The sequence below is a fragment of the Aedes albopictus genome, chromosome 3 (assembly GCF_035046485.1).
Source record: "Aedes albopictus strain Foshan chromosome 3, AalbF5, whole genome shotgun sequence".
Lineage (NCBI taxonomy): Eukaryota > Metazoa > Arthropoda > Insecta > Diptera > Culicidae > Aedes > Aedes albopictus.
Genome location: NC_085138.1, coordinates 107,148,971 through 107,160,052, shown reverse-complemented (window position 1 = coordinate 107,160,052; position 11,082 = coordinate 107,148,971). Strand labels below are relative to the sequence as shown.

Genomic DNA, 11,082 nt, shown 5'->3' with positions numbered 1-11,082 from the left:
CCGACCGTCCGTCTGCCACGCTCGACAGTCTGGTGAAGAATGGGCAAGCGAAACGCAAAAGCGCTCTCGCCGACCCTCCGCACTCGACGACGCACGGAAGCACACTGAGCGAAAACAAGAAGAAGATTTTAATTTATACCCCACGGGCGCTCCGCCGATGCGCTCTCGTCGAGGCATCGAAGAAGACTGATGGAAGATGAGAAGAAGCAGAATGCTTTTATACCGCAAGGAAAAATCCAAAATTCTGCTTGCACGTGATTGGTCAGTGAAAAGATGGATCAACAATTTTCAATTTTTCAATAGTTTATGATTGAAAATAGTAACTTTCAAGTATTGTAGAAAATTGTTGTGCAGTTTTCCCATCGATTCGAGCTATAATCCGAAAAATCCATCGTTTACTTTTTGAGTTATTAACGTTTGAAATCTTTCATAATTTCGTTACATGCTCGATTTTTGGTTTTTGCAAAGTGTACCCCGGTATAGAAAATAAAGACGTAGTCCTACGTCAAAAAAGGCTGGCTATGCCAATGGCACTATAATTCTTTACGGGGTTGGTGTCCTGCCTTGCGTAAGAAATGCAATGGAAAGTTCAGCGCCCATCAGCAGACGATCGAAAACGTATTTTTATTTATTTAAGTAATTGACAACATAAGTACACGCTAAACTACATGCTATCTTACAGTGGTATATTATGGTGCTTCTAATGTAAATAAGTACTTAAGTATCAGAAATGATGTCAACCCGAAAAGTCTCAATAAATGACTTCATTCCAAATTGCTTTCGATCCAATCGACATATTTGGACACTGCAGTGTAAATACCGGGAAATCCTTTGACGCCGCACTTGCTCGAACCGAAGCTTACGATCCCGTACAGATAGTGATTCGCCTTATCCAGCTTCGTCAGTGGACTTCCAGAGTCACCAGTGCAAGAATCCTGACCTCGCATTCCGCCGACGCACAGTTGCGTGTCTCTCAGGAAGATACCTTCTAGTTCGTAAACGTTACTACAGCTCCGAAGATCCTTCACTTCCAGTTGAACCTTCAGCTTGACATTACTGTTGGCTCCGGACTCCGTGCGACCCCATCCCACTACATATGCTTTCTTGCCGACAATGTTTCGAGTGCGCTGGCTTTCTTTAACGGGCAAACAAACTGGCGAAATGTATGCCGACATCTGAACATCTCGGGACAAGCGAATTAATGCAATGTCGTTATGGGACGAGTCATCGTGTGGATCGTAACCTTCGTGTGTAATGATTTTCTCAATGCCCACGTCTAATGGAGCGTTTGCGCACGTTTTGCCATCATCTACATCACAATCTATAACCTGGTCGATATCCCATTCACCCAAGCGGACGCTGAATCTGTGAAATAAGGACAATTCTTAGGCAGTCCGTGGAACACATCAAACCAACATACGGCTTCTTATGAGCATGGTCCGCTAAACAATGGGCTGCCGTTACCACGTAGCGCGAATTGATCAATGATGCTCCACATAGAAATTCAGTGTTGTCATTCTCATAGCGGTAGTTGATCAAAGCGAGCCAGGGAAAATCATCCAGGCCGGTTTTTGACGTAAACTACGTCTATGGGGAAGGTACGGTACTGTACCACGGTACCGGGTGCAAAATGAAAATCTAGAATTTTGCGACCGTCACGAAGTTGCAACAGATTTCAAACGCTAATAACTCAAAAAGTAATCGATGGATTTTTCGGATTTTAGCACGAATCGATAGGAAAACTTCATAACAATTTTCCACAATACACAAAAGTCACTATTTTCAATCATAAACTTTTGAAATATTGAAAACTGTTGATCCATGTTTCTATTTTATTGACCAATCACGTGCAAGCACGTTTTTTGGGTTTTTCGCTGCGGTATAAAAGCATTCTGCTTCTTCTCATCTTCCATCAGTCTTCTTCGACTACTCGATGGGAACGCATCGGCAGAGCGCTGGCGTTCTGAGTTAGTATTCTTCCGAGCGTCGACAGCGGTGGGGTGGGAGAGAGCATTTTCATTTCGCTCACCCATTCTGCTTCACACTACCGAGCGCGTTGGACGTGCCGTCGGTCGGCAACCAAGCAGCAGCAGCGGTGGTGACTCAATCGCATTTTCCCAGTGCGGTAGCAGAAGCGGGGTGGCTGATTTGCATTCTCTCAGTGTGGTAGCGGATGAGCACGGCAGCAACGGAATAGAATTTTCAACGTCGGATCCAACACCTTCGCCGAGGAAAGAAATCCCTCCTGAAAGTGGAACATATCGTCGGTTTCCTGCAATAGGGGCACAACTCAAAATTTGTCATTTTTGAGATTTTGAAGGCAAATGATGTAAAACTATGTAAACTTTCATCTCACAAAGACCCGTTCCGAAATTCGTTGAGAAACGCGAGTTTTTCTCATTTTCACAAATTTTCCGCATTAAAGGCACAACTCAAAATCAGTCAACTTTTTCAATAGTGTTTGAAAAATAGTAATCGAAGATTCATGAGACAGATAGTCCGTCAGTCCCTTTCCATGATACAATAATCAAAATTCGTTTACTCCTGTCAAATGATGAGAGAAATAAGTGAACATGCAGAAGGTGCTTCAACATTGCCAATTTCCAAACGCTCATTCTGAAAATTCACATTTTTTGAGTTGTGCCCCTATTGCAGGAAACCGACGATATTTTGGTGTTGCGCAATCAAATTTAAACAGCCCTTTTGAGGGTTACTATTTTAAATTTCTGCACAAGAGTTCATTCAGAATTATCCTAGAAAGTAGCCGACATATCGTCCCCTTAATGCTAGAACTAGGTAACTCGAAATTTGACGTTTTTGAGTTGAATATACCATTATATCAAGCTTTTTGAGCTCTATTATATATCCAAAGACCTATGAAATACGATTATAAACGACGAAAATATTCACCAGTTTCAAAACTAGGTATCTCAGTGTAGAATACAAGAACTGAGTGCTATAACTAGGTAACTGAGAAAATCATATCTATTCACAATCGCACAGGTTAAAATCTATCGGACGCTTGGACGTGGAAATGTTACTAGTCATTCTTTTGTTAGTAGATTGAAAATCTACTACTGTTTTTCATTTTAGGCCAAAAAAATTTAAAATATTTTACTTGTATTGATTTAGCTAAAACTGTGATTGTTCGTAGACGATTACTTTATGAACATTTTGAGGTGTCATGTGGTGATATAGCATGCATCCTAGCAAATTCAGTAATTGCACGGTAATTTCAATTCGTGAACCCTTTTAAATTTGCATGTTGCACCAAGAATTTTGAAAAGAATGATTTCAATAGTGGTAAAAACTAGGTATCTCAGAACAACTCTTCCATTTTTAATGTTGCATTTTGAGTGCTATAACTAGGTAACTCGACAATTTTTAAACCATTTATTGTTTTTATCAAAAGTTTAAACCAAAATAGTTCAAAACTTTTTCTTGTAGCAGAAAGAGTAGAAGCTGAATAAGCAATAAATGCGAAAAAATAATCATTTTCAAGGCTCCATATCTTTGGAACAACTGCATGAAAAATTGTCAAATTTTCAAAGTCGTTTTTCTCGAAACTATGATTTTCGAGTTACCTAGTTCTAGCATTAAGGGGACGATATTAAAACCAACTACAACGAAAGCGTTGCCGAGCGCGGTAGCCGCACCGACAGCAACCGAGTAGCAGCAGCAGGGATGGTGGTTCATTAAGATTTCCCCTGTGCGGTAGCGGATAGGCATGACACAGCAACTGGGAATTTTCATCTGAGAGAATTTAACCGCTTGATGTCGAATCAGTTCTGAATTCAATGTTCTGTGTGTAAACTTATGCGCGCATCAAACATGAAATTTCTCCAACTTAGAGAAATTTGCTGGTTTGCTGGAAAGTGAAAATTGTTAATCAGCGTTGCCAAATTTCAATAAAAATTTTCGAATTTCAAATATTAGTAATCTTTAGTAATTTTGACCGAAAATATATGGAATTTGTAGTATATGCAGTGATTCTTTACTATATATTATAATATTGGTTAATCCTATGTCTACTGTTCTGAACAATAATTATCATTTTAAATTATTTTGAATATTCCGCAAAAATAAATGATAACAGATAAATTTTTATGGCATCATTGATTTTGACTCCCCTCGTATCTAACCAATCACGTTCAAGAGGGGAAACCATACCTTTGTGCAGTATAAAAGCAAACTGCTTCTTCTCATCTTCGCTCATTATTCTTTGACCCATCGATGTAGAAGCATCGCTGGGCGGAAAGCGGAGCTCAGTTTGCTTTGGTCGCCGAGTCGAACGGTTGTCCCGCGCACCGGACAGTAGGCCCGGTTCATCGACGGTGGCTCATTCGAAATCTTCCAGTGCGGCTGCGGATGGGTACGGCAGCACGCGGAAGAATTTTCATCATCGGATCAAGCGCCATCAGCGAAGGAAGAAATCCCTCAACAGTAAACAGATTTGGTTTTGCGAAATCAAATTTAAACAGCCCTTTTGAGAGCTACAATTTCAAATTTCTGCATAAGAGTTCATTCAGAATTATCCTAGAAAGTTAAAACAAGTAAGTGCCGACATATTAAATCCAACTTCAGCCAAACCGCTGCCGAGCGCGGTAGACGCACCGCCGGCAACCGAGTAGCAGCAGCGATGGTGGCTCATTCGCATTTCCCCAGTGCGGTAGCGGATAGGCATGACACAGCAACTGGGAATTTTCATCGGAGAGATTTTAACCCACCAGGGTGCGATGACGTCACGATTTCGATTCCCGCATCTTGTACCAATGTTTAGGGAACCCAAATGCATTGTCAATGGGGGAACTCATTTGATGTTGGCTGCAAACAATCCTATTGAGTGGGAATAGGGATGTCACCTACGTGTTTTAACCGCTTGACCCATCGACGCAGAAGCATAGCCGGGAAGCGGAGTTCAGTTTGCTAACGCCGGGTCATCGGCGGTGGCTCATTCGAAATCTCTCAGTGCGGTTGCGGATGGGTACAGCAGCACGCGGAAAAATTTTCATCATCGGATGCAGCACCATCATCGAAGGAAGAAATCCGTTCTTACTGTTGAACAGATTTGGTTTTGCGAAATCAAATTTAAACAGCCCTTCTCAGGGCTACAATTCTGAATTTCCTGCTAGAGTTAAAACCGAATTCTCGCGGCAAACGCATCGCCAGAAACGTAGCAGTAACGGGGTGGCCCATTCGCATTCTCTCATAGCGAGCGGTTGGTCATGTCAACTGGGAAGGATCTTCTTATTCGGAGCTAAACCGGGCGGCAAAAGATTAATATTAAATGGGAATTTATTAGAAACCTGAGTGAAATTTCTTCTACAATTTGCTGGTTTGCCTAAAAATGAAAATTGTTAACCAGTGTTGACAAATTTTAATAAGATCTCTGCAATTACAAAATTACAAAGTATTAAATATCTGTAATTACCAGTAATTTTTGCCGAAAATTCTCAAAATATGTATTACATACAGTTATTTACTAAATATTATAATATTCGGTAATATTAAGCCTACCCGTCTGGAAAAGGCTAATAATTAATATTGAAGAACAATTTAGGTTAGGAATGCATTTTTCCCAAAATTTCAATAATTTGCTAATGAAAATCAGAAATGAGTTACGTTTAAGAATGTAATCGCTCATAAAACAACAAAGAGGAGGAAGAATAGAAATCAGCGAATGAAGACAACCATGGTATACACCTACCGAGCTGTCCACCAAAAGTTCTACAAACTTAAAGTAGCTTCCGATCGAGCCAAACCACAAACTTCGAAGTTGGTCTAAACAAATTGTATGATTTGTTCGACAAAACAGCAAACAGAAGTCCGTTATCAATCATAATAAACTGTTTTACGTAGTTTACGTCATTCGGTTGTGTCTTGCACACACCCCTCTGATTTTTTGTCCTCCATATATACGATCGCCCATTTCTGCTCCGCAGTTTGGCGGCTGCGGAAGTATTGCCGCGCAACAAACCTAGAAAGATGATATAGTACAAGATAACTCCATGATTGTATAGCATGCGATATTACTCACTAGAGCGCCCTTCTCAGCAGACATTCCACATCGGCTATTCTCAATAAACTTGCTCTCAAGAGGCGTTATGATGCTTTTTTTGTAAATCTTCATCAACGGTCCGCAATTCCGGATGCTGATGCATCGACCAGGTAGTCCATCTGGATTTACACATGATGCGTCTGAAACAGTAATTGAACAATGCTTATCCCCCTGCAAAAACTATGCGCGATTACAATACTCACCAAGACCGGCGCCAAAAGTTACGGTTCCAAACCAAATTAGAACGAGCAGCAACCACTTGTTCTCCTTCATTTCGGGAATTCCAATTATTATGCGATAAGTATTGGGAGTCCCGCACAACCTGCTCTTCGATGCAATGTGCCCCACTGATTCGTAATGTAAGATTTTGTTTAGCACTCGCAAATTATAAGACTGATAAGGGTGCTACTTAATCTTCTACCAAGTGTCTGTGTATTACAAGTGCTAGTGCTACCTATACATTAATCTTGTGAGAGAATAAGCTTTGGAAAAGGGCCCATATAGTCATAGCTGTAAAGGCACGGGTACTTAACTTGACCATGTTGAGGGTGACGGGTTTGATTCACGGTTGGTCCAGGAACTTTTGGAAACCAACATTTCCTTGACCTCCTTAAGGCATATAGTATCTATGTGCCACCCACACGCCACACAAATGCAAAATGGCCATTGACAGAGGAAGCTCTCAATAGACGTGTGCGCCGAAGCTCTTTTTACCGGCGGTGGCGCATAGGGTAGTTTGAGGCGGCGGCGGCGGCGTGACCAAAAAAAAGGATTAAATTTTTATTTTTATTTATTTGTTTTTTTGTTAGTAATTTTTCAGAGCAGATTTTTCATTAAAAACCCATATTAATCCACCTAGTGGTGATAGTGCCTTTCTCGTCGAGTATCTCTTTCTCTTCATGGCGTAACGTCCTCACTGGGACAAAGCCTGCTTCTCAGCTTAGTGTTCTATGAGCACTTCCACAGTTATTAACTGAGAGCTTTCTCTGCCAATGACCATTTTGCATGCGTATATCGTGTGGCAGGCACGAAGAATACTCTATGCCCAAGGAAGTCATGGAAATTTCCTTTACGAAAAGATCCTGGACCAACCGGGAATCGAACCCGTTACCCTCAGCATGGTCATGCTGAATACCCGTGCGTTTACCGCCTCGGCTATATGGGCCCTCGTCGAGTATGTACTCAAGATTTTTACGTCGACGTAAACCGAAGTGTTCCTGAATCCTGAGTAGAGGTGTGCGCCGCCGCACCACGCCGGCGCCGCCGCCGATTTTCTGTTCACGCCGCCGCCGCCGATTATTTTTCGGCGCGCCGCCGCTTACGCCGCCGAACTCCAATTTTCTACGCCGATCTCAAAAACGCATTGATAAACTATATTATTTCCCTATTTATTTCATTACAATATTTACACAGTTCTAAAAATTTGGAACGCTAAAATAGATCAAATTACGCTCAGTTCCACCGGTAGTTGCTTTAAATTCTAAACTTCGCATGTCGCGTCAATGATGTTTTGAAGGTGAAAGCCCTTTGAATTAAACCGAGTTCACAAAGACACCGGGGGTTCCTGAAGATAACCGATGGCTGAAGAAACAATCTAGGGATTCCGAAGATTGAAGAAAATGTTAGTGATTCTAAAGAAAATGTTTTTGTCGTGTTCATCTCCAGAAGAGATGAAACTTCTCCAGCAACTCTTTTGAGGATTCTTCCAGCAGTTTAACTAAGAATTCCGCTAGGAGTTCCTCCGGGAACCCTAGAAGGTCCTCTAGGAGTTTCTCAGGGCATTGCTACAGAAGCTTTACTGGGACTTTTTGTAGTACTTCCTCTAGAAATTCCTCCAAGAGTTACTCCGGATATTCTTTTATGAGATCCTCCGGGAACTCCTCCAGAAGTTCTTCCTGGGAATTCCTTTAGAAGTTCGTCCGGCAAGGAGCACCAACGAGATCATCCGGGAATTCCTTAACTAATTTCTACGGGAATTCCTACAAGAGTTCATAGAAATTGCACTGGAAATACCAGTGGATATTATCGGATATTCTCCGGTAATTCCTCCAAAATTTCCGGGAGTTACACTAAGAGTTTCACCGTGACTTTCTTTAAAAGTTCTTCCGGGAATTCAAATATCTTCGAGAACACCTTCACGAGTTTTTCCGGGAATAAGTTATCCAGGCAACTTCACTATGAGTTGCTCTATAAGTTTTTTTTTCTAGAAGTTGCACTTGGTATGCTAGGAGTTTCCTCCGAGAATTCCTTCAAGAATTCCCCCGGAAGTGTCTCTACATCCAGGAGTTTTCCTGAACGTTCCTCCAGGAGTTCTCCCAGGAATTTCTCTAGAAATATCTGAGTTCATCCGGGAATTCTTCTACGAGTTCTTCCGGGAATTTTTTCAATAATTTCTTGGGAATTCTTTAGGAGTACCTCCGGGAGTTCTCTACGAGTTCCTCAGGGAATTCCTTTACGCATTTCTTCGGGAATTGCTCTAGAAATTCTTCCGGGAATTCCTTTAAGAGTTCATCTGGGAACTCATCTAGGAATACCTCTGGTAATTTCTCTACGAGTTCCTCCTTGAATTCTTTTTCTAATTTGTTCGGCAATTTCTCTAGGAGTTCCTCCGTAAATTCCTCCGAAAGTTCCTCCGACAATTACTTTACTAGTTGCTCTAAAAGTATTTCTGGGAGTTGTACACAGAAGGCCCGGAGTTTCCTGCTAGAATTCATCTAAGACTTCCTCCGTGAATTCCACTGAGAGTTCCTCCGGCAATTTCTCTAAGAGTTTTTCTAAGATTTGTTTCCGGAATTCTTCCAGGAGTTTCCCCAAACGTTCCTCCAAGAGTTCATCAGGGAATTCTTTTAGACGTTCTTTTGGAAATTCATTTAGGAGTTCATCCGGGAATTGCTCTACGAGTTCCTCCAGGATTTCTTTTAAGAGTTTATTTTGAAATTCCTCTAGCAGTTTCGCCGGGAAGTCCTCTTAAATTTCTTCCGGGAATTCCTTTAGGATGTCATTCTGGATATTTTTTGAGCAGCTGATTGATGATTCACCATAACAATTACTTCCAAAAAATTTCAAAAAAACATGTGAAAATAAAAAAAAATAACTAAACCGTAACTATAAACAGGTCATTCAATATGATGAGTTACTAAAAAATAAAAGACTGATGATGATGATTAACCTGGGCTTGTTAGGAGAATATCTGTAAATAAAAAGAAAACCGGGTTAAGTACTGTTCCTTTGAATTCCACTACAAGACACTGAAGACGACCTTACAGTTGAAGTCGAAATACGTATCTGTCAAAGGATGCAAATTCTTAGTGGAGTTCAAAGGAACAGTACTTAACCCGTTTTTCTTTTTATTTAAAAGACTGATGTTGATTAACGGATTTAACAAAAATGTTAATATTATGACCACGCCGTTTCACGCCGCCGCCGCCGCCGAAAATTTATCCGGCGTCACGCCGATCACGCCACCGCCGCCGGCCAAAAAAGTGCAAAACGCCACCGCCGACAGATTTCAAATCGGCCCACACCTCTACATCAAATCCTAATCAGAGAGATTCAGCTGCGCATTGCTAGCATCCAGAGACAGGAGAAGCAACCGAGCGCCGGTTCAACACACGCCAAATGGAAGACACTGCGGGGAAAAGGCGCTTCGTCGAGGACCTAGAGAACCGAGCTGCGGATATTCCGGAAAGTGGAAGCGTAGATGATCAATGAAGCGCCATCAAGAACACCTTCATCGCAACCGGCGAGAATAATTTGGGTGAGCTACGCACCCAGAGAAAGCAGTGGATCACAGAAGACACCTGGAGTAAGATAGAGGAGCGAAGAAACGCACAAAGCCGCGATAGAGCGAGCGAATACACGAGTAGTCAAAGCCGTAGCCAGTCTGCGCTATTTCGGCTCTCGAGAAGGAAGTGAAGGTCTCATGTAGGCGACACAAAAGAACGCGGGCGGACTCCTCAACCGACGAAGCCAGCTACAAATATCGGCGACATTCGTCTCCTCTACGATGTCTCACGTTACCTTGGTAGTGGGACAAAGGTGAATGCTACGATGCTCGACAGATATTGACCGCACAGAGCTATTGAAAATCATGGACGAGAACAGCTTCTCCAGGATACTCACTAGACTGATGCAAGCGACGATGGACGGTGTAAAAAACTGCGTAAGGGTTTCGGGCGATCTGTCTAGTTCGTTCGAATCTCGCCGGGGACTACGACAAGGTGATGGACTCTCATGCCTGCTGTTCAATATTGCCCTGTAAAGTGCTAAGCGACTAACCGGGCTCAACAGACGGAGTATGATATTCACGAAATCCACCCTCGCGGATGACATGGACACTATTGCAAGAACATTTTCAACGGTGGCAGAACTACCTGAAAAGTGAAAGATCGGACCTTCGAGGTCGAGGTCGAGGTTGTGGCAGATTTCGTCTATCTCGGATCCTTATCAACGGCAAACAACAACGTAAGCCGTGAAATACGAAAGCGTATCATTAGTGGAAGTCGGATCTACTATGGGCTCCACAAGAACCTGCAGTCAAAACGATTCACCCAATCACCAAATGTACCATCTATCATGTGTACAAGACGCTGATAAGACCGGAGGTTTTCTACGGACACGCGACCTGGACTATGCTCGAGGAAGACAAGCAAACACTCGAAGTGTTCGAGCGTCGGTTGATTAGGACTATCTATGGCAGTATGCAGGAGAACGGTGTATGACGGTGAAGGATGAACCACGAGCTCGCTGCATTATACGGCGAATTAGCATCCGGAAGGTTGCAAAACCTGGAACGATATGATGGACAGGGCATGTTTTGAGAATGCTCGACAACAACCCTGCAAAAATTATATTGGTGAGGCATCCGGAAGGTACAAGAAGACCTGGAGGGCAGCGTGCAAGATGAGCGGATCAAGTTCAAAGACATCTGGCAAGCGTTGGGCGTGACGTAGGTCAGAAATTGACAGCCACTAACCGTGTTATGGAGAAAAATTGTTGATTCAGTTTTATCTTGAATATGACGA

The 11,082-nt window shown here is 42.4% G+C and overlaps 1 protein-coding gene across 1 annotated transcript; it reads right to left on the bottom strand.

Annotated features, from left to right (window-relative positions):
- Positions 1-583: 583 nt before the first annotated feature.
- On the bottom strand, positions 584-6,451 carry LOC109416024 (CLIP domain-containing serine protease B4-like). The gene is made up of 5 exons (XM_062857916.1): positions 6,262-6,451; positions 6,038-6,198; positions 5,904-5,977; positions 1,421-1,573; positions 584-1,365 (listed from the first exon to the last, which is right to left on the bottom strand). The coding sequence occupies exons 1-5, from the start codon at positions 6,329-6,331 to the stop codon at positions 765-767; spliced, it is 1,059 nt and encodes a 352-aa protein (XP_062713900.1). The 5' UTR covers positions 6,332-6,451; the 3' UTR covers positions 584-764.
- Between the last annotated feature and the right edge of the window lie 4,631 nt (positions 6,452-11,082).

What these genes read in the sequence shown, in the direction of transcription:
- LOC109416024 (XM_062857916.1), bottom strand. Translation starts at nt 6,331, where the DNA reads ATGAAGGAGAACAAGTGGTTGCTGCTCGTTCTAATTTGGTTTGGAACC. An exon ending in CTGCTGAGAAGGGCGCTCTA is followed by an intron (nt 5,978 to 6,037) that starts GTGAGTAATATC and finishes TCATCTTTCTAG; the next exon opens with GTTTGTTGCGCGGCAATACT. An exon ending in GACCATGCTCATAAGAAGCC is followed by an intron (nt 1,366 to 1,420) that starts GTATGTTGGTTT and finishes CTTATTTCACAG; the next exon opens with ATTCAGCGTCCGCTTGGGTG.